Below are 23,119 nucleotides of genomic sequence, written 5' to 3' on the forward strand. Positions count from 1 at the left end.
GGCTGTGATTCCCATCACCTACCTGCTCAGCAAATCCCCTTCCTCAGGGGGCTTTGCAGATGGGACCCTGAGCAAGGTGAGGGAGGAGAAGCAGAAGGAGAGGCAGGGGAGGTGGAAGGCTGGAGGCCAGCCAGAAACAGGCTTGGGGGCCTGTTCTCTTCCCCTCCCCCACTCTAACATAGCAGGTTCTCTGACAGGTGGGCTTTCCAGAACAGCTGAGCAGAGCCCACCTGTTCCAGGAGCCCTGGTAAGGAAGGAGCCAGCACTGCCCAGAGCATGACCAGAATTTCCAGCAAAGTTCAGGGATGCCCCCTGGTGGATTTGCACTCCTGACTCAAAAACAAAGCAGTTCTCCAAGGCTTCCCTGGATCTGTGGGGCAACGAGCCAGCCACTGAAGGCGGGGATCATTTGTCAACCTTAGCATGTGATCAAGATTCAGTATTGCATAGGGCAGAGGTGGAGGTCGGGGGTTAAGAATTAAGAACCTGGGTTCTAGCATAAGATGGAATTGGCTTCAAATCCCAGCTCTGCAGCTCAGTAACAGCATTTTGGGGCAAGTTGGTTGTGGTGGAGGGAAGCAGATGGACTGGGGAGGGATTCGTTTTAAGATTGGAGAGTGACTTGGTGAGGAAAACTGATAGGACCAGGTAATTGAGCAGACAGGGCATAGGGTGAGGCGTATGGGGGATGCTAGGACAGGGGCAGGTTTTGTTTTACGGGGCCTCCCAAGTAGGATCTGCACCCCCAGCTGGCTGGAGCCACCAGCCTGTGGATTCTGCCCCCAGGTAGCCGGCGGCTGGTGGATGTGATGGACGTGAACACCCAGAAAGGCACGGAGATGAGCATGTCCCAGTTTGTGCGGTACTATGAGACGCCCGAGGCCCAGCGGGACAAGCTATACAACGTCATCAGCCTTGAGTTCAGCCACACCAAGCTGGAGCACTTGGTCAAGCGTCCCACCGTGGTAGGCGCCCCCACCCCCCCACCCCCAGCTGCGGTTCCCTCCCTGGCCAGCACTTGGTCAAGCATTCCACCGTGGTAGGTGCCCCCCACCCCACCCGGCTGCGGTCCCCTCCCTGGCCACCTTCCGCTGGCCCAGGGGGAGGGCGGGAGGCGTTTGGAAGCAGGAGGAGGGTTGAGGTGTGGTGATGGGGTCCAGCTTAAGGGCACTCGGAGCCAGGAAGCGCTGACGGTGGCCTGGCTGGATTTCAGGTAGACCTGGTGGACTGGGTGGATAACATGTGGCCCCAGCACTTGAAGGAGAAGCAGACGGAAGCCACGAATGCCATTGCAGAGATGAAGTACCCGAAAGTGAAGAAGTAAGACTGCCTGGCTGGCGGCGGGACCTGGGAGGGGGTGGCTTTCAGCCTTGTGGGGGGCGGGGGCTGGAAGTGAGCCTGGGGTGAGGCCACGGCCCTGTGGGGTCGCTGCTGGGACGTGAGGGCTGGGGGTCCTTGGTGTGGGCAGGTTGGCATCTTGCTTCCCTGGAATGCAGGGGCTCTGCATTCTGCTCCGGGTCTGGATTCTCCATCCAGATAGTTCTTTGGCCTCCCTGCCAGCTCTCCCTGGGGGGATGTGATCTGAAGAGGAGGAAGAGTAATGGGAATCATCTCTGTGTGCATCTGTGTGTGCGTGTGTGTGTGTGCACGTGCGTGTGTGTATGTGTACTTGTCAAACATTCGTCTTCTCCCTCCAAGTGACAGCATGTCCTGGGAGTGGATTTTTAGGGGTCCGCCACAGACCCTTTACTTTTGACAAGGGCTGGGTAGGGGTCTGGTATTTTTTGCTTCCTGCTGTTGAGACCTGGGACCTCTGATTGAAAAGAACCTTTCCTGAAAAAAGCCAGGGGCCACTTCCTCACCAGACATTCCTTAGAGAGATGGTGCCCTCTAAGCGGGAGGTTGGTGGTGGGCTGGGAAGGTGGCCACATCTAATTGCAGGGACATCACTACATGTGGTGTGACCAGCAAGTCCTGAGACTGATTATTTAACATGGGCAGAGGTAGCTACGAGCACCTTCCATGTTCTAGGACTTGCGTGGCGGACCCTTGGGATGAGAAAGTCACCTTGGGGCCCGTACCATCTCAGGCCCTCTGTGTTTCCATCTTCAAAATGAGAAGGAGATGCTGGTGGCCCAGGCAGAACTATTGCTTTGGGCTTCCTAGAAGAGTTGGCTCTGGTGACTCCAAATCCATTAGCATCTCTCTGCTCAGCCCCACTGCCAGGAGTGACCCCAGGAGCTTAAAGGCTGTGAACTTTTCACTCAGCCCTTCATTCAGTGCATATTGAATGCAAACTCTGTGCCAGGCTTTGTAAGGGAGGCCAGCATGCTGGCCCTGGGCTTCTCAAGGTTTTGCTTTCAAGCTCTCTCTCTCTTTAATTACCTCTCAGACATTTTTTTCTACCCTCAAAGCTGAAGCTCCTTACACCCCTTGGATCTGGGCTGCCTCAAAGGGAAAGATTGGGCTCAAGGAGGGGTTGGTAGGAGGGTTTTCAATTCTGTTTTGTTCCGATCCGATCACATCAAAATTTATGGAGCCCTTGGAACAGGGAAGTAAAAGATGAACAGGACTAAAAGCCCCTACCTTCTGGAGAACGTGCCATTAACGTGAGGGTAAGGTGCAGCTCTCATCCTAGGCAGAGGGAAACAGGTTCCCAGAGGGCAAATGGGGAGAGAAGGAATCCTTTTGGGCTGCTGGCATCAGGAAATCATCTTGGAGGGGATATTGACCTGGGCTTTAAAGGACAGAGGAGATGGGACGGGAGTGGGGGAGGGATGGCAGTAGGCAAGTGCCAAGGTCCTTGATGGAATCACGGAGGCAGAGCTTGAGGAAAGAGTGTGAGATTCAGATTAGTGAGAGGCAGATCCTGACCCTCGTTGATTGAGTGATTGATTGATTCAGCCTATAAACTGAACATCGGATTTGTGTTGGGCACCGGGAATAGAGCAGGGAGAAAACCAGATGAGCTCCCTGCCTGCATGGAGCTTACAGTCTATTCAGGAGACAGATGTTAATCCAACAGTCAGAGAAACAAATGGAAATTTGCAGCTGTGATGAGGCCACAAGGCAGAGACCCTCGGTGCTATGGGAGCATGTACCGGGGGATTCACTGGGTTAGGGAGGGCAGGGCAGGCCACCCTGAGCTGCAGTCTAAAGGGAAGAAGAGTTACTTAAGTGAAGAGGCCTGGGAAGAGCTTTTCTGGCTGTGTGCAGAGAGCCTGGGATGGTGGGGAGGGCTGGGGACAGGACGGGCCTGAAGGACTTGCCAAAGAAAGGCCAGTGGGGCTGGAGCAGATCAAGGGAAGGTCAATGGTGCAGGATGCGGGGTGGGTCAGGCTGACAGGACCTGACAGTGTCATAGTGAGGGGTCTGAATTTCTCCTAAGAGCAGTCGGAAACCTCTGAGATTTTAAGCAGAGAGGTGTGTGTTCAGATTTGTATTCTGCAAATTCTGCAGCTGCCGTGTGGATTGAAGGAGGTGGGGGCAGACTGGTATGAGGAACCACTGCATCATCTAGATGAGGGTTAGAGGAGAGCACAGGACAAACAGGGCATGTATTTAGGAAGGTAAAATAGACAGCCTTGGGTGACAGATTTCAATTAATATCTACTTTGCCTCTCTGAGATATTCAGTATTCTACACTTTATTGAAAGATTCCTTTAAATAGTAAGCTCTGTTAATACATTGAGGATTCTATCTAATTACCAGAAAAAGGCTCACACACAATTTCCTAGAACCACATGTCTTGGACATATTGGTTGGACTATGTGACAAATAGATTTACAAACCCTGTCAGTGGCCGTGGGAACTTGTTATAGGATTTGAACCTTGTTAGGAAGGAAATTGTCACCTTGGAAGTAGTCCACTTGTTCGGCTGAAAAGAATGCTGATTTCAGTTAATAAGCAAGGTAAAAATCCCATGATGATGAAGTCCTCTGGGATCATAGAATGGTTCTTTGGAATTTAATTAAAACGACACTTTCTAGAAATCACAGAGCCTCCATGCTGGAGGTGCCTGGAGAGTGGAGACAGCTGAAGGGCCACCTGAACTGAGGGTTTGCAGGGGGGACGAGAGGAGGGTTACAAACCCATGACTGACTTCTCCCTGTTTCCAGGATTTATATCGTTCGATCATGGTGAGGGGGTTAGGAATTTTAATGGGTTTTGGTTCAGTTATTTAAGACAAGGGGTGGAGACAGTTGTCGAAGGGGTAGTTGCAAATTTGTGGGAGACAAAGATTTCTAAAGAGTATACTAGTGTGGGAATTCCCGGGCTGTCCATTGGTTAGGGCTTGGTGCTTTCACTGCTGTGGCGCAGGTTCGATCCCTGGTTGGGGAACTGAGATCCCACAAGCCGCATGGTGTGGCCAAAAAAAAGAAAGAAAAAGAAAAAGAGTATACTAGTGTATTAGTTACCTCTTGCTGCATTTACTTTGTATTTTGTGCAAGACACTCTTCTAAGTAGTTGGTAGAATACAGTGAATAAACAAAGTCCCTCTTCTCATGGAGCTTGTATTCTGGCTGGGAGAAGAGACAGGCCAGCAAACAAGTGAATAATATAATTTAGGAGGTGATAAGTGTCATGAAGAAGCAGGATAAAGGGAAAAGATGATGACAGGGTAGGCTGAATATCAGCTGTGCCAATGCATTTCTGCCACGGCCTTCCCCCCACCCCGCCCCTAATTTCTGCCCCACAGAAATGTTTTGGCTGTACAGAATTATTTGTCTTGGAAGATTCCATAATCGTACAAACAGTGACAATGATTTGGAAGTACCCCTGTATTAGTTGTTTATTGCTGCATAACAGATTACCCTAAAACTTCACAACTTAAAAAAATTTATGTCTTAGCAGCATCAGCTCACAGCTTCTGTAGGGCAGGAATCTGGGTGTGGCTTAGCTGGGTGATTCTGGCTCAGAGTACTGAATGAGCTTGTGTCAAAACTTAGATCTGGGGAGTTCCCTGGCTGTCCAGTGGTTAAGACTGTGCTTTCACTGCCGAGGGCCCAGGTTCAATCCCTGGTCGGGAAACTAAGATCTCACAAGCTGTGCGGCACGACAAAACAAAACAAAACCCAAAACTTAGGCCTGGGCCTCAGTTCTTCACTATGTAGGCCTCTTCATAGGGCTGCTTGAGTGTCCTCATGACATGGCAGCTTCCTGCCCTCTGCCAGAAATGGTTTGAGAGAGAGCAAGGAGGAAGCCACAGTGCCTTTTATAACCTAATTTTGGAAGTCACATACTGCTTACTTCTGCCATATTATAGTAGTTAAAAGCAAGTCACGAAGTCTAGCCCGCACTCAAGGGAGGGAAATTTGGCCCTGTCTCTGGAAGGGGTGGGGAGCTCTCAAAGACTTTGTGGACAGGTTTTAAATCCTCTGCAATCTCCTGGGTCTATGACATGGGCACACCTTTTTCACTTAGGACCGTTGGGTATTTTAACACATTCCAGAAAGAAATTAGTGAGTCTTTTCTGTTCTCACCTGCTCCTGTAGCCCACTGGGCTTGCAGAAATGAGGTTTGCTGGTGTATTAGAGATATACAGTGGACTGAAAGAGCTCAAAAGCCCAGCCAAAAGGGGATCCCGTGTAAAGCCTACATTTGGCCCCCCAAAATTGAAAATTGACTGCATTTTCTTCCCATGTGCTTTCTGGGGGTACGCAGCTGAAACAGGATGAAGACAGGCACTGGGATGACCAAGTTTCGGGGCTGCCTCTATCACTCCCTGAGCTATGGCAAAGCTTTTGTCTCCTCTTAGAGACTCAGTTTTTCCCTCTACAAAGTGGTGATCCTGTCATCCCTGCCCTGCCTCCCTCCATGATGTGGGGAAGATGGAGCCTGCAGTGGATGTGAAATGTGGTTGGGATAAGATGTTTGTCTACGTGGCCTCCTGTAGACACACAGGGTCTGCAGCTGCCATTGGAATCCTGGCATCCTCTGCTTTTTAATCTACCTTCCCTCGCATTTGCGTAGGGCATCTCTACAGCCGGTATTTACCGGCTCACCCTCATCAACCGCATTTGCTGGCATCATAAACGATCGTCCCCCGTGTGATGTATCACATAGAGAAACTGACCTAGAGAGGATGCTGATGTCACATGTGGGCCACGCCCCGGACCCCGGTCTCTGGATTCCTGGCTTTTCCCTTCTACCTCGAAAAGAAGAACAAAGAGAGCCAGCCTTTCCTGTGGTGCCATGTAAGGCCCCAGGTGCTGTGTTAGACACTTAGCACCCAGATCTCAGTGATACTGGAAGCAGGTTACTATCCCCATTTAACAGACAAGGAAGCTGGAAATCATAGTGGCTCAATGCAGTAATGGATAGAGCAGCTGAGTGTAAGACAGTAGGGGCTGGTGTGGCTCTGGATAACTGGAGAGGCAGCCTTTAAAAAACATTTTTTTTTGAACGAGTGCTGGCCAGACCAAGCATATCTAGGGCCTGGTTTGGTCTGTAAGGGCCACCAGTTAGAGGTTCCTGACTAGTTTTAACAAATGAGATGCTGAGATCCAGAGGGGGGAAGGATTTGGTCCAGTGTCACATAGCTGGTTAGAATAATTATAGGGCTGTTGCTTGGTACTGCACTTACACAGATGAATCTGGTGTGGTCCCTACTCACAAGGATCTGGGCATTTGTGACTTAAAAAGTAATATGGGGGAGTTCCCTGGTGGTCTAGTGGTTAGGATTCGGTGCTTTCACTGCGGAGGCCCGGGGAACCAATCCCTGTCGGGGAACCATCCTGCCTGCTGCGTGGTGCAGCCAAAATACAAAATAAAAAAAAAAGAGAAAAGTAATATGTCTCCCATGTGGACAGCCTGATCCTGTTGTCAGGGCCTTCTCCTCTCTGAGTTCATTTAATTCAATGACTGGTGCTCAAATCCAAGGTCGGGGATTGTCTTTGTCATTACTATCTTTTCTTTTAAATAGGCAGAGCATACATAAGGTAAAAAATTTAACCAGTTCCAGGGAGTTTACAGTTTAACCTCACAGCAGGCCATCAGGGAGGTACTAATGGGTGAGCCATCCAGTAAATGACACAAGGAAGCAACACCCTGGGCCAGGGCGTTGACCACCTTTAAATGGCTTAATGTTCAGTTCCCTAAAATGGGGATTATTAGGTTGTTTTAAGGATAAAATGGTATCATGCATGTAAGCAGCTATTATTATGAGCACTTGATAATTGGAACCTATTAATTAATAATGCTGGGTAGCCCAGGGAGTGGGATTTGGCCAAAGAATCGAGAAGTTTGATTTCTGCCCCTGCAGACACCATACCACCATCTCCTGGCCCCCCTTGTGGTTTATGGGGGAAGGGTGGGATGGGAAGAGGGCTGTGGTCCTGATGAGCGTGCCCTGGAGGGGGGACTTCTGATTTGAGCTGGACTGACTTCTTCAGTTAGTGGTTGAGGTTTGGCTGTAACCTGCACGCTCGGCTTCTTGAGATCTTGGGATTTACCAGGGACACCTGGGGAGAAGCGCTGAGAAACTCTGAGACAGGCTGCTTGGGTAAGCACCGCACTACGAGGGTAGTGATCAGGGTGAGTCACCACCTCTGAGCCTGTCTTGCTTTCTCATCTGTAAAATGGGTACAGTCCTGCAAATGACCTTACAGGGCTGTTGTGAAGATTGGATTAAGTAATCAAAGTGTTTATCTCAATTAATTCCCACAATAGTTCTATGATGTGGGGTTACACAGCTCCTAAGGGGGCAGGTAGGGGCAGGCGCAGGAAAGAGCATCTTAGGTTGCAGATGAACGTCAGGTCACCTCCCTGCCCCCAGGGCGAGGAAGCTGCTGAGAGAGGGGAAGTGGTTGTCCAAGGTCACAGCTAGTCTGTTTTAGGGCCAGAGCCGCATCCCTGATCTCTGGGCTGCCATACCCGGGATCAGACAAGCCCTCCACCCCCTGGCACTGGTCCTTTCTATAGCTTTGCCCCGAGGGGTGCGTTTCAGGAAGGTGGTTTTGCTGGGTCGTCGCCTTCAGCAGCAGGACGGCGTCCAGCCTCCCTGAAAACGGGCGTGCTGGAGTCCCCGAGCGCCTGCCAGTAGAACGGAGGTGGGGAGAGCTACCCTCGTGCCCCCACCCAGCCCGGGCGAGGGGGCGGCCGTGGGCGGCGGCGTCCCCTGGCGCTGGTCGGGCGCGCTTCCCTGTCGCCGCCGCGGCCTCCCTCTGCCTCCCTGGCAGCCGCCGTGCCGCGCGGGTGTTCAGTTTCTGCGCGGGGATGAGCGCAGGCTGCGCCCGGCTCCCCGAGAAAAGAACGAAGCGAGCGAGGGCTCCGCGGTCCTCGACAGGGGCCTGGCAGCACCGTGGAGGGGGCTCGGCTCTGGTCGCCGGGGCCGGACGAGTGTCGAGCCTCAGCCGCCAAAGGGGACGCCCGGGAGCCGCGCTGCAGTCGAGGGTAACCGCGGGCGGGGCCGGGCGGGCGTTCCTGCGCTGCGCCCCGCGGGCCCGGGGCTGCCCGGGAGCCCCTCACTCCTTCGGGGCGCACCGGGGCGGGGTGTGGGTCGCCTCCCTCCCGCGGGCTGCACGGCCGGCATCACGGAGCCGCTCTTTGTGTCTCCTGGGGCTGCGTGTAAGTGTGTAGCGTGTGTGCACGCGCGCTCGGCGCCTCCAGCCCCGTCACCCGGTGCCAGCTTTCCAGGTCCCCCCCGCGAAACCTTTGCCCGAGGGGACGCCGCCTGGGCTGCCGGGGGAGTTTCGCTAAGTTGGAGGGAAAAGGGCGGGGTGGGGCTGCCCCGCCTCCCCAGACCCGAGGCAGCGCCCCAAAGTTGGTGCTGCAGGTGCAGCGCCCCCTCCTACCACGCTCCTCCCCAGCCAGCCCCGGCCTTGGGAGGTGGGAAGCCCCCAAAAGCTTAGGTCGCGGGTGCCGGGTTCTCAGGCGCCAACTTGGAGGGTGTCCTACACAGATGCCGCCTGCGCCGTGAGTGGGGGTGTCGAGGGGCGCGGCTTTCCGGGCAGGGGGCGGCCGAGGCGGAAACCAGGCCGGCTGGCCGGCCGCGGCGAGAGCTTAGCGGCCGTGGCACCGAGCCGGGGTGCCCATGTGACTGCGGTGTGCTTTGGAAGAGGAAGCTGTTAGAGGTCAGTGCAAAGGCGTCACGCCAGAGCGAGCGAGAAGCAGGAGTGAGGGGGGAAACGCGGAATGAGTGCGGGGCAGGCGAGGAGGCAGGCGGGGTGACGGCTGCAGGGGCCCGGGACAAAAGCCGCCCCGTCCCAGCTCCCCTGGCCACCCTAAAGCGTGCACTTGCCTGGCAGGAGGGGCGGTCCAGGCCTGGCAGCCAGGAAATGAGGGACATGGGAGGAGGGGCCTTTCATGGAGAGGCGGGGCTGGAAGTGGCGCCCCCAAGCTCCGAGGGGCCTCGGAGGGTGATGGAGGGTGACTGGGAGGGGAGAGCAGACGCAGGCTCAACTTGGAGAACTTTCCCTTGTACGCAGCAGCCGCAGCTCGCAGGGATTGCGTTTCCGCGTGTGCTGGGGAGGCTGGAACTGCGGCAGGAGATTGGCAGGTTGAAGGTGGAAGACCTGTTTGGCCGGGGAGACTTGGGTCCTGGAGCCCAAGAGCCAAGCTCCTCTCCTTTCTGCTTTGGGCCCCTGGGTGGGTATCCAGCTGCAGACCGAAGGAAGCACCTAGCCTTTCTCCACCCCACAAACACTTAAATTGTTTTCCCCAGACTGTGTTCTGCTCAGGCCTGGAGGAGGTAGAAACCAAGGTTAGATTAAAGAAAGAGAAGAAGAAAACCGAGAGGAAGAGTGGTTTTAGGAAAATGAGGACTAATATTTTGAAGTGGTGCTTGGAGAGAAGAGGCCGGCGTGGTCCATGGGGGTGGGGTGGACTGGGGCTTTAGCAGGCCCCCTACCCCTCCAGTTCCTTGGAGAGAAGAGAATCACCCAGGCCTTCAGAGTGGGGACCTGGCTTGGGTGGGCCGGGAGGAGGCAGCAGGGTGTGGATGCGGAGCCGGAGCCGGAGCCGGAGCTGGGACTTTAACAACCCCAGCGCCAGCAGTACAGCCCGCGCCTGTCTTCGTGACAGGGCTGCGTCCTGTGCTGTCAACTACACCCCTCCGATGGGGTTGCTAGGCAGCGGGGCTCTGATGTGCAGGAAGGCCTTCTGATTTGTCAGCCTCCTGCAGACACATGGTTAAGGCTCCTTCCAGCCTATCCGGAGGAGGGACGCGGGGCACGCCGCGTGCATACTGCCGAGCCCCGGGTCCACCTGAATGTGAGGTGCAAAAGGCAACCAGAGGGAGGGGGCGCCTGGAACCCTTCAGCCTCCTAACCAGCTCAGCCCACGTCCCCCCTGGCCCCCACCATTATCTCCTCTCAGGCTGCTGGCTCCTCCCTGCCCGACCCCGCCCCATTCCTCTCCTCTTCCCAAACCATGGAAAAGCAAAGTGCAGCGGGGAAAAGCGGTCAGTGGGGTAAGCGTGTGTATGCGGGCCTCCGGAGGTGCGAAGGTGTGGGAGCATGAGCCGTGGGGGACTGCCCCAGCCGTGCTCTTGTGGCTTTTGGGGGAAGGGGTGGGTGAGAGGGAGGGGGCCCTGGCACTGCCGTCTGCCAGGCCGGGACCTGGAAGCCTGTCTGTCCCCTCTCCTCCTAAGCTCTGCTCACCCCTAGGAGGGCAGCAAGTGGAGGGAGGAGGGAGGGGACGGGTGAGTTCCTGTAAGGAAGGGTGGGTTGTCTGGCAGTTGCTAGAGCTTAGAAGGGGGGCTGCTGGCAGGTTTCTTCTCCCAAATGCCCTCCCTCTGTCCAAGCCGTTCAGGGCCGGGCTCTCCCTCTCTGACTCCTTCCCTCCCTCTCTGCCACTCCACCCCGCCACCCCGAGGGTCTTTATCGCTTTACTTTTTTTTTAGCAGCTTTATTGAGGTACAGTTCACATACCATTCATCCACTTAAAGTGTACAATTCAATGCTTTTTAGTATGTTTACGGAGTTGTGCAACCACCATCAATTTTGGTACATTTTTGTCACCCCACAACGAAGACCTGTACCCATTAGCAGTCACTCCCCATTTCCTCCCAACACCCCCAGCCTCTGGCCACCACTAACCTGCTCTCTGTCTCTGTAGATCTGCCTACTCTGGACATTTCATACGTGGAATTATACACTGTGGTCTTTTATGGCTGGTACCCTTGTACTTCCAGCTGCATTGCTTACTTTGCAGTCATTTGCAGTTTGCCTTGCCATTTAACTTTCCCAGGGTCGCGCTCCCTTAAGAGTGTTTCATCCTTAATGGCAGGGGTCTTATGCTTTTCTCTAAGTGCCATGCCTGGCTCTGGGCTGGACCACTGGTTGGCTCTCAGTACATGATTGTTGAATGAATGAGGAGATGAATGGGGACTAGCAATTGGCAAGCTATGCAGGTGGTTTACAGCTGAATTCCAGAGGGCCCAGTTGCTGCAGAGGGGCCTGGCAGCTTGGGAGAACTGCAGGTATAGGAGCTGGAAGGAGCAGAAATGAAGCCTCTTGCTTGGGTAGGAGGCAGGGGTGGGGCAAGAGTAAAAACCGTCTTCGAGGAAGGAACCAAGTGGCCTGTGGGTTGCCAGCCCTCTCGCGGGAACCTGAAAACAAAAATGCCTCTCCCAGCCTTGGGGGCAGGTAGCCAATGCTTGAGATTCGCCACCTGATCACAGGGGCTTCCCCCATGGGGAACTCCGATTAGATTTGGGTCTTAAAAAAAAAGAAAATTCCCCAGTGTCAGCGTTTATAAAAGGGCAGCAGGTCAGGCATCTCTGAAGCTGTTTGCTCGCCTCCTGTGATTCAGGCATTGAATTGTTTTTCTGCTTCCCCACCTCTGTGCTGCAGGTACTGTCTGATGAGCGTGAAAGGTTGTTTCACTGACTTCCACATCGACTTTGGAGGCACTTCCGTTTGGTACCATGTTTTCCGGGGTGGGAAGGTGAGTTGAGTCTCTTCAGATCTCTGTACACGCCTGGCTGTTTGTGCATGGAGGGGCTCGCTCACCTTTCTGCTTCTGCCCCCGCCTCCAGCCAGACCCCACCCTGTGAGGACTTTCTCACCCTCTGTCTTCTTCTGGAGGGAAAGATCAAGGTCAACTCCTCACCCTCTTTTCTTCTTCTGGAGGGAAAGGTCAAGGTCAACTCTTTTGCATCACATCTGGTCACCCTTTCACACCTGCTTGCCCAGTCCAGTGTCCTACGCATCTTGGGCCAGATTAGAACTCCAGATGTGGCTCCCAAGAACCTCCAGCATTTCATTTCCCCCAGCTGTAATTTCAGCTCCAGCACTGGGACCTTTTAACTTAAAAGTCTAGTTGCCTGCAAGAACAGTTTACATTAGGGACCGACATCACCCAGAGAAAGGACGTGAGGCATGTGTTCAGGGTGCTCCTGCTGTGTCTGCTCCTGTGTGCATGTCCACGTGGGGACGTAGGGGTCCCTGCATGGAGGTGGGTGCTCCTTGAGAATACGTGTGTGCTGCCCTGCTCCTCTGGGTCTGCGTGTGCATTTGTCTTAACCGAATGTGTTGGAAGAAATTCCGGGTAGGAAGTCATCCCTCTTGGTTCCAGATGTTTTTCCTCCTTCTCCAGAGCCAGCACAAGCTGGTTTTATTTATTGGGCCATTTTATCCTACAACTTAGGAAATTCCCCTTCTTTTGCTTCCCCCACCTCCCTGACAAGCCCACGGCTCAGGAGAAAGAATGTTCCACTCAGTCCAGGAAGTCTTCCCACCCTGGTGTTTCAGCTGGAACGGAGATTCTCTAAAGGCGGGCAAGGGGTGTCCCAGAAGGGCGGTACAGCCTTCCCTGCCACCCCAGAGACCCTTTGGGCCTGGTCCTGGAAGGGTCTCCGGGGATGTGTCCTCCCCCATCCTCCCTGCTCCCAGGCAGGTGGGGCTGTCTTCTGGGTTGTGGCAGAGCCTGGAAGAAATCAGAGACTTTGGCCTGGATCTTTAACTGATTGCTTCCTTTTCCTTCTAAGATCTTTTGGCTGATTCCTCCAACCTTGCACAATTTGGCACTGTACGAGGAGTGGGTGCTGTCAGGCAAACAGAGCGACATCTTCCTGGGAGACCGTGTGGAGCGATGCCAAAGAATTGAGCTGAAACAGGGCTACACATTTTTCATCCCTTCCGGTAGGTTCCCACAAGGCTGCCACTGGGCTCTTAGCAGCCTCCTGTTGGCCAGGTGGCCTCAGCCAGGTGTTTAGGCCAAGTGATGGGGTTTCTCTGGGCCTCCTTGCCCTTGGCAGTCCCTGAGAGAAGGAGAGAAGCAGGCCTCAGGCTGCAGGGAAAAATAGCCTCTCACATCTTACCTGTTTTTTCCTGCCTGTGGGCTAGAATTCTCTCTTGGGGAGAAAGCCTCCTGAGGGCCCTCCCTCAGGGGAAGTTTGAATGCTTTCCTCCAAGATGTCCTGCTGAGATTTCTGAGGGTGAGGATGAGGGTGGTCCTGTGGGGAGGGGAGGGGCAACTTTATCCTGATGGCTGGGGAGGGGAGAAGGGGGAGTTGGCCCAGGGGAAGGGGTAGAGGGGAATGCGCCCAGAGTGGCAGCTTCCTTCCTGCAGAACAAGATGAAATGTAATTGGGATCAAGGTCAGTTTCTGTACTTGCACTCGCCCCTTTAAAAAAAAAAAAAATTAACTACAACTATAGCAGAGGGCAATAACTAAGAGCATGGGCCCTGGGGCCAGAAAGCCCCGCCCTAATTCAAATTCCTGCTCTGCTGCTTACAAGCCTGACTTCCTGAAAATGACTTAAGCTCAGTGCCTCAATGTTCTCATCTGTAAAATGGAAGACTTCCCAGGGTGGTAGTGAGGACTGAGTGAACCGAGACCTATTTGCCTACAGCTCCTGGGAGATGGGCTGAGGGCTTTTGGCCAGTTACAGGCTGAGTCACTAGTAGATGTGGCAGATGACCTGGGAATCTTAGGCTGCATTTTAGTGGAAGTGTTTTACCCAGCATGAGGGAGGTGACAGTCCCACTGTATAGAGTGAGAGGGTCAGGCCACATGTAGGAGACTGTGTTCCTCGTGGGTTGTAATGACTTACCCTCATGGGTAAGTCAACCTCGAGAGAGAGAAGAGTCTGGATACCACATCAGGTGAGGTGAATTTGAAGGAGGAATTGGGTTGTTTTACCCAGGAAGTGAAGGTGTATGGTAATGGCCATTGGCCAGTTGAAGGATCATATCTTGGAAGACAAGGTATAGCCAAGTGGTATTGGAATGAGTTGCTCTGCTAGGCACTGAGCTCCCCGTCACTGGAGGTACACAAGTAGAGGCCATATGCCAAGGAGCCTGCAGGGAAATTGCCACTCAGTGGAAGCTTGGATCTTAGGGTCCAAGGCCTCCTTTGAGGCCACTAAGATCCATTGGATGGAGAAACTGGTCACACTTAAGTTGGACTGGAATTGGCCTTGGGTCTGGACATCAAGTCAGTGTCAACTGAAGGGGGAGCGGTTGTGGTAGCAGTTCCCACCATGGGGATGGGACCTGCACACGCGGGCTCTTCTAGAAAGTTGGGCAGAGATTTCACTATTAGGGAAGTTTGGGATTTGGAGGTGGCGGGGTTTAGTAGGGGTGACTTTGTTGTCAGGGCCCCAGGTGCACCCTTGGAGCTGCTTAACTCCGGGAGGGGAGAGACTGCTGCTTGGGACAGGAGGGAATTGTAGTTGGTGGACAGCATTTAGGGAGCACAGCCTGGAAGGAGGTGGTATCCTGCAGCGTGTTCAAGGCCACTGCAGGTGTGGGAAGATTGGCCCTGGTAGATTCAAAGGGAGGCTGGCGTGCGCTTGGCCTTGCTGCCGTCTTTGTGACTTTGGGCTGATCTCTTCCCCTCTCTGGGCCTCAACTGTCCCATCTCTACAGTGGGGGCAGGGTGAGGCTGAACTCTGGGATCCTCAGGCTCCCTCCCAACTCTGTCCCCTGAGTGCAGGCCTCCTTAGCCTCCCTGGGAGGACAGGCGTTTTTCTCGCAGGGCCTTTTTCAGAACCGAGAGGTGGCCCATTGCTTTCCCCCGATCTGGGATGGGAAGGGTGTTAATTTTGGTGCCTTAAGCAAGCAGGAAAAGGTCTCAAGAAGCAGCATCTAAGTCCCAGCAGGGGTGTGACTGTGTGTTGAAGGCAGGAAGAGGGGACGTGGATTTGAACTGCAGCTGGTAGGAGTCTATTTAGAATTCAGCAAAGACTTTTGGCCCTAACAGTCTTGAGTGAGACACCAGGATTTTTTCCCTGGATTTTGGGAAGCAAAAAAGGGACAGTTGGAATTTGTCACCTTCTCAAGGGCAGGGTGTACATGTGGTTCCCAGACATTGATTTCATGAAGTTAAAAAAAAAAAGGTGGGAACTGATATCAACGTTATTATCTTGTAGTTTTGCTAAATATGGGCACTAATTTAAAAAAACAACCTGTCAGCTACTTTTGCTGATGTTTCATGAAAGGAGGACTATTCTGACACTAAAAAAGATGGGAGTACATAATTCCAGAATAAAGGACAGTCACTACTTGAAATTTGATGGGTTTGAGTTTATGAAAATCTATGCCATCTTCATTTTTCTTATTTTGTTGTCAACCAGTGAAAAATAAAGGACCAGAGTTTTGGAGTCACTGAACTAGCTGAGCATCTTGGGTCCTCACACCCTCTGAACCAGACACACATCTGAGATTTGTGGTAGCTGGGATGTGGCTTTGGGGAGAGAGCCTTGGGGAATCCCGCCACTGCACATGAGCTTTTGGGTGTGGAAAGTGGAGAATCTAATTCTGGCATTTCCCACCTCTGATCTGGGTTTTCACCTCCACAGTGTGACCTTCGATGTGCCCTACCTCACGCTGGCCTCAAGCTTCCCCATCAGCTCTGTGAAAGCTCGTGGATGCCATTGGGTTAGGAAGATTTTAAGTGTCACAGTATCTTTGTGAGACTAGGTTTATCTTTTTCTTCTTTTGTCTGAGGGTGAAGGGGTTGGGTGCTAGCTATGCTTCAGAGGTGGTGGTTCTTCAGGCCTTGGGCAAGTCTGAGAAACAGTAACTCCTAGCTATTTAACAGTATAAATAGGACCTGATCTCTTGGACCTGAGATGATCTATCTGTGAAATGGGTACAGAGCAGAGACGGGCTGGCAGTGAAGCAGGCTGAGGTGGAGGCGCTCTGGGAAACTGGGGAATTGCTGCTCGGCTCCAGCCAGTTAGGGCTGGAGGGCCTGGTGGGCCCAGCTTCTCATTTTTCTGGAGAGGAAAGCACTTCAGATAGCCTTGTGAAATTTCCCCATTTTTTAAAAAAAATTTATTTATTGTTTTGTTTTTGTTTTTGGCCACATTGGGTCTTTGTTGCTGTGCACAGGCTTTCTCTAGTTGCGGCGAGCAGGGGCTACAGTTTGTTGCGGTGCACGGGCTTCTCATTGCGGTGGCTTCTCTTGTTGCAGAGCATGGGCTCTAGGCACATGGGGTTCAGTAGTTGCAACACATGGGCTCAGTAGTTGTGGCTCGCTGGCTCAGTAGTTGTGGTGCACAGGCTTAGTTGCCCCGCGGCATGTGGGATCTTCCTGGACCAGGGCTCGAACCCGTGTCCCCTGCATTGGCAGGCAGATTCTTAACCACTGTGCCACCAGGGAAGCCGGAAATTTCCCCATTTTGATAACACAGGTGGGTCAAACTGTACATGTCCCTGGGTCTGATGCAGCCCGTGGCCTGGCAGTTTGGGCCCCTGGTACCAGCTATGAGGTCCCAGAGAGGAGAGGCCATCCTGGCTTCATCCTGGCAGCCACAGTGCCCAGCCCCGGGCCTGGGCCAGCACAGGGAGTTCGTGGATGCTCCTGAGGGCCGTGGGCCTCTGTGAGGCACCCCTGAGTTCTGGGACCTTTGGGTTTATCCCTGCAGCAGCCACACAAATGTGGGTCAGGGGCCTTTTCATTCCGAACCCTGAGCATTTGGGCTGTGGGTCAGACACCATGTTCCCCCGTGGCCTTCTCGGCCCTTCATGTCCCAGAGAATACCCGTCAGTTGGTTTTGTGGGTCGCCTGATTTCCTTTCGTGGCTGGATCTGTCCCTTGTCGCGTGGCCTGATAGCCTCTGTTGTCGCCTTCATGTTGTTGGAGACTCTGGCCTGGAAGCAGGAGGCAGATGCCAGCATCCTCGGTGCAGTCACCAGTCTGGGAAAACTTGCTCTCTCGTGCTTCCTGGGATGCAATGAATGAGTATCGGGAGGGTGGATTCAGATGGGGCTTCTGAATGCTTTATTTCCACTCCCTGGTTCTTCCGGAGGCAATTGTTTATTTAAAAAACTTTTTTTTTTTTTAATCTTTTTACTTTTTTTTAATTTAAAAAATTTTTTGGCCGCACTGCACTGCATGTGGGATCTTAGTTCCCCGACCAGGAATGGAACCAGCGCCCCCTGCGGTGGAAGCGCCGAGTCTTAACCACTGCACCACTAGGGAAGTCCTAGAAGCAAGTGTTTAAGTAATGGAGCAGATGTGAGGGGGGCTGGGGGCAGGGACTGGGCAGTGACTCTAATCCAGGCCAGGCTGCCTGACCTACCTGCGAGGCACTGGCCTGGGGAGGAGAGGAGAGTGGAGAGAAGCTTCTAGAACCCCTGGAATGTCAGTACAGATTCCCTGCCCCTCTCCTTGCAACAGCACCTCTCACATCAGGGGAATAGATGTAAGTCAAGTGAGTCTGCGTTTCCAGAAGGGAGAGTTCGGGGCTGATGAATGCAGATTCACGAGGGTGCCGTTCTTTCCAAAGCCCTCGTGATGGACGGGACTACCACGAGTATCAGGGGCAGTTGCTCACACGGTTTGAGTTCTTACAAGGGAAGCAGTGGTCTTCTTCATTTCACACGGGCACGTGGAGGCCAGGAGAGGGGACAGGCAGGTGCCCCAGGCCACGTGGTGAGTCAGCACTGGGGACAGTCTCCAACCCGGGTCCCCGGACGTGGGCTTTCATAGGCATTAGGTGGGCATGCGAGGAGCATAGGAAAGGGACCCAGGAACTTTTGTCCCATTCAGGCTTCACCCTACCATGAGCATGTGCTTGAAACCCGGCTGTCCTAGGTCCCAGTCTTAGGAAATGTTGCTTGAATAATGCTGATGGTGGTAACAACAATAGTAATAGACAGTGTGGCTCCGCTTGGTGGAAACAAAAAAAAATGTACAGTTGAGAATATCAGCTGGTACACAGCTGAGGCGGAGAGGCTGAAGCAGATGTGGAAAACGGGACTTGTTTTTTTTGGTTTTTTTTGGCCTTGCCGCGGGGCCTGCAGGATCTTGGTTCCTGGACCAGGGATAGAACTTGTGCCGCCTGCAGTGGAGGCACGGAGTCTTAACCACTGGATCGCCAGGGAAGTCCTGGAAACCGGGAAACTGGGACTTTAGAGGCGCAGCCGCACTGCTGCACGGGGCGGGGCGGGGGGCAGGGAGGTGGTGGGGAAGGAGCCCAGGTAGCCCCGCAAGGGCACACCTGGCGGGCAGAGCGGCGGGCAGAGCGGCAGCCAGAGCTGTGGGCGGGTAGCCGCAGAAACAGGTTACGTAAAGCCTTTGCTCCTGTGCTCCTGGCTGGCGGGTTGCCCCTGCCTTCCCCTGAGCGCCACCAGGTCTGTCCCACCGATTGTCCCTAGCAGGGGAGAGCCCGCCGCCCAGAGTGTTGACACAGATGCCAGCAGTGGCCTCGCAGCCTCCGAGCTCTCTTCCCAGGTGGCAGCCCGGCTCCCGGCAGCCGTGGCCACCCGTGGCTGCCCGTGACTCAGGGCTGGCGTGTTCGGCTCACCGAGGAAAGAGGCTGGAACTGCTCCCGCTTGGCGTGGGCGGGGAGGCCTCTATACTTTGCCTCCGAGCGAATGAATTAGCCTCAGGGTTATGGAGAGGGCTTGGGATCTCAGGTTGCCCCTGTCTGTCCCCTTTCCCCTCTGCTGACCCTCTGTCTTTCACCGTGAGTCCCTTGGCCTCTGCCTGTCCTTGTCTTCGCCTCTGTCTTTCTTGGTTCCCTTTTTGCCTCCCCTCCGTGTTCGCGGGCCTGTCTCCCGGGACTCCCAGGCCTGTGCTAATAAGCCTGTGATGTAGCGGCAGTGCAGCATGGCAGTTAAAAATGGAGCTGCTGTCGCTCACCTGCTGTGACATCATTCAGCAAGTGACTTACTTCTCGGAGCCTGGGTTTCAGCATCTGTAAATGGGAGTGGGTTATAATGCCACCCCTCCCCTCGCTCTGCACTGTCCAGTATGGTAGCCAGGAGCTGCATGGAGGACTGTTGAGCACTGGACACACGTTCAGTCCATCATTGAAGGAATTAGGCGGCTTGCTTTGTCTCTAGCCTTCATGGACCAAGCGGAGGCCAACCCCCTGGGTCCCAGTCCTTATAAGTGACTTCACTTTTCTGTGGCTCAGCCTTCTCGTCCGTAATTTGGGGGTGAATGTCGCATGTACCTTGGAGGTATCTTGTGAAGATTAAATGAGAGGAGCCCTGTAAAGCCCTCAGGCCAGTGCCTGGCACAAAGGTAGTCCTCAGTTATCCTTCTCATGATTGCAGTGCCAGCCTTTGGGCCAGGAGATCAGGGAGATGAAAAAGCCGTGCCCCAAGGTGTTAATAAGCTGCAGTCAGCAGGAGAGAGACTTGGGGCAGAGCAGAAGCAGAGCTTCTGCAGGTGTCATGTGGTAGAGGAGACTGCCTGGAAATGGGCCTTGGAGGATTTTGATGGCAGGGGGTGGCTTCGGGCAGAGGAGGCATCTGGGTTCTGGCGGGATGTCACGACCCTTAGTTGTGGCCCCGAGCAATCCTTGACACCTCCTGAGATGGATGGTCGCTGGGATGATGAGGAAAAGGCTTAAGGACATATGAGTAGCCTGAGTGAGGGGTTTTCAGCTCCCTGGCCTGCAGGGGAGAGGGACAGGGCCTGCCTCTCTGTTGGCTGCTGCAGCCAGGTCCATTGTAACACTTTATCACCAAGGTCTTCAGGACAAGGGGGTTGGTCTGCAGTTGCCCAGGACCGACTTGAGCTAGCCAGGGGTCACTGCCAGCAGCAGTCAGTGGGGCTGTGGGTCTGGGTCCTCTAGGCCAGCCAGGACCTCAGCCCTCTGCGTCAGGCAGCCCGAGCATCCTCCCTCTGGCCCTGGGTGCTCACCTGGGCCTTCTGCGCCCTCCTGCATGTGGGCATAATGGGGGCCCCCAAAGGGCCAGTGGCTGACCCTCTCTGTGCCCTCCCCACCCCAGGCTGGATCCATGCAGTCTACACCCCCGTAGACTCTCTGGTGTTCGGCGGAAACATTCTGCACAGCTTCAACGTGCCCATGCAGCTGCGGATCTACGAGATCGAGGACAGAACGCGGGTGAGGCGGCTTCCTTTTCTTCTCGTGGCCACACCGGCCCCCGAGCTCTGCCTGGTGCTTGGGGCGCATGGGACGGTCATTCCGAAGTCCTTTCTGGTCCCTTGTCCCTCCTGCTCCCTGCCTCAAGCTGGGTCTTGGTCCTGGTTCTGCAGGGCAGTGGGTGCCCGCGAGAGCCCCACCCAGAGCCCCGGGAGTTTCTGTTCACCTCCAGGCTGGTGACAGCCGAAACCCCCTGTTGAAGAGGAAGTATCTCTTGAGAAAGCACCGTGAGATGTCAGGAACCGTGCCTCTTCCTTCTTCCCACGTGTATGAAGGGATGTGAGGGAGTGGGGGGATTTCATGGTTGTTGTGGTGGTGGTTTGGAGCAGGGGGCGGGGGCTGGACCTTGGAAGGCAGGTCAGGTCTTGACCATGTGGGGGCCCCAGATGTGATGTAGGACCCCGAGGAAGCCAGTGTCTGTGAGTCCCCCAGGGACTATCTGAGTTCTGCCTCAATGTCTGCTTGTGGCTGGCGGGGGGGGCGGTCCCCTTTTCTCCTTGATGGTTTCTCAGACACTGCATCCCACCCCCAGCCCCATGCCCTAGGAGCAGGGGCCAAGGCTCAGATACTTGACAATGGGCCCTCTGCCGTGCTCTGTTCCATTCCATGAGGTTCCTCTGAAAAGCACTGGCTCTTCCTTGCTGGAACTTGACCCAGTGTCCCCAGGCATTTGAGACAGGTCTGAGAGTGGGAAACTGGTGCAAAAAGGGCCTACTTCTTCTTTTCTCTTATAGTTCTTCAAATATTGCTTCTGTCTTTCTTTTTTTTTAATTGAGATATAATCCACATACACAAAGTGCACAACTCAGTGGCATTGAGCACATTCACAGTGCTGTGCAGCCATCATTTCTAATTCTAAGACATTCTCATCACCCCAAAGAAACCCCATACTCAGTAGCAGTCACTCCCCAGTCCCCCCTCCCCAGCCTCTGGCAGTCACTGGTCTGCTTTCTATCTCTATGGATTTGCCTGTTCTGGATATTTTATGTAAATGGAATCATATAAAATGTCCTTTTGGTCTGGCTTCTTTCACTTAACATCGTGTCTTCAAGTTCATCTACGTTGTGGTATTTGTCAGTGCTTTGTTCCTTTTTATGCCTTAATCATATTCCATTGTATGGATAGACCACACCTGGTCTTCTTGGGCTTTGCCTTGGAGTTGACTTTTTTCCCAGAGAGGGTTGTCAGGCCCGGACCCTAAGGAAACATCTCATAGAAGCAGATACTCTGTGCCCAGGGTTCATGCCTTTCTTGGTCTTGTTTCCAGGCCTTGGTCTCCATGGAATCACATACATGAGTCAAAGTCTTAGCCAGTGTGTATGCATCTGACCTTTTTAATAGCCCCAGTGTTGAGGGACCTCTTCCAAGAGTTTCCTGGGGACCACTTTGAACCATATTCAGTGGGCAGGTAGGTGTGTTAACAAGGTCAAATGCGCATTCTTCAGATAGGCTAGTTTGCTGCTGGGATGCCCAGATCCGCGGAGACTGGGTCTTGCTTTGTGGATTTTTGTGCCTCTCTTTTCTGTTGCCTGCCTACCATCCCTTTCCCGGTCTGGCAGGGAGGCCAATCCCTGCCCTGGTCTGGGGGATGCTGCCCTGTGGCGTTCTAGAGAAAGGCACCATTTGGGTATGAGTGGTCATCTTATCATCTGGGTCAAGTGTTGTCTGGGACTCTGGCCAACTGTTCTTTGGCCATCCCTGAAGAATGGGCCAGTTTGTGTGTGAGCAGACAAGTAGGTGTGGGATAGAAAAGGAGAAAAAAGTCAAGCCCACAACTTTCCAGGCAATTCCTGAAAGCCAGAGTCAGGCTGGGATTTCTAAAGGCTTCAGCAACTCACTTGGCAGCCGTCCCCCTCCCCCAGGGAATCTGGATCATACATCTCAGTGGATTTGGGCCCCATCATTCCATTAGGAGCCCGGATCCCCTCCCCTGTCTGTGGGAGGTGGGAGGGAGGGTAATGGAGTAGAACCCCGAGCACCATGCTGAGCTGCCATGGAATATCGCACCCACGTGGAGATGAGTATGGCAGCTCCCCCTCCCCCAAGGCTCACTGTCCCTGTTGTCTCAGTGGGCACCCCATCTGGTTTCCTGAAGCAGGTGGACGGGCGGGGGGCAGGCGGGCAGGCAGGCAGGCTGGGCGGGAACCAGCGGCAGGCTGTTTAATCTGCTTTGATTTCTGGTCTTTGGAGAGGGCTTGGCTACAAGGCCCAATTGTTTATGTCTTAGGAGCCAAGGCAGACAAAAGATGCTGGGAAGAGAGAGCACTGGAAGCCAGATAAAATGCCAGGGCTCCTTGTCAGCTCGCTACAACTTAATTCTTTATATCCCTGCGAGCTTTCTTAAGAAGGTTATGGCCATTTAAAAATAGTTTTTCAAGAGTCCTAAAACATGGCTTTGCTTGGAAACCAAATGCTGAGGGTGGGACAGAGGAAACTGTCAGTCTCTAAGCCCCATGGTGTGGGTTTGTTTTAGAAAGATAATTTGCTTTTGTGGCCCAAGATGGGGGACCTCCCCATAGAGACCAGGGGAACCCCAGTGTTCTCCTATGTGTAGGAAGCATGTCTTGCTCTCATGATTTGAATTTTTCTGGGCTGCGTGATAGGTGACTTTACCCTGCTGTCCATAAGGCAAGCACGCACAGGTGCAGGCATTCTGGGACTGGGGGGTTTTTCATTTCCCAACCCCCTTTTGTAGATTAAATCTTTCCCCTCTCATTCTAAAGATAAGCAGAGGGGTGAAGAGCTACACCAAAGAATGGTTGTGTTGCATGTTTATTATTTGAAGATAACATCTCGACAACTCTCACTACATATTTTTACTCC

The 23,119-nt window shown here is 53.7% G+C and overlaps 1 protein-coding gene across 9 annotated transcripts in view; it reads left to right on the forward strand.

Moving 5' to 3' along the window:
• The window catches only part of KDM2B (lysine demethylase 2B), a 122,395-nt gene that overhangs the window by 25,334 nt on the left and 73,942 nt on the right, over positions 1 to 23,119 (forward strand). For 4 of the 9 annotated variants that reach the window (XM_089894454.1, XM_089894462.1, XM_089894456.1 and 1 more), the window contains exons 5-9: positions 787 to 965; positions 1,214 to 1,320; positions 11,796 to 11,889; positions 12,932 to 13,085; positions 20,142 to 20,257. In XM_089894454.1, the coding sequence (XP_089750580.1) occupies positions 787 to 965; positions 1,214 to 1,320; positions 11,796 to 11,889; positions 12,932 to 13,085; positions 20,142 to 20,257 (650 nt within the window). Of the gene's footprint in view, positions 1 to 786; positions 966 to 1,213; positions 1,321 to 7,894; positions 8,052 to 8,117; positions 8,395 to 8,867; positions 9,075 to 9,998; positions 10,412 to 11,795; positions 11,890 to 12,931; positions 13,086 to 14,692; positions 14,771 to 20,138; positions 20,258 to 23,119 lie in introns of those variants that run through there. The other 5 variants (XM_089894463.1, XM_089894458.1, XM_089894460.1 and 2 more) reach the window with 5 other exon arrangements.

The sequence above is a fragment of the Delphinapterus leucas genome, chromosome 14 (assembly GCF_059928025.1).
Source record: "Delphinapterus leucas isolate spDelLeu-1000000601 "Yukka" chromosome 14, BTC_Dleu_Yukka2, whole genome shotgun sequence".
NCBI lineage: Eukaryota > Metazoa > Chordata > Mammalia > Artiodactyla > Monodontidae > Delphinapterus > Delphinapterus leucas.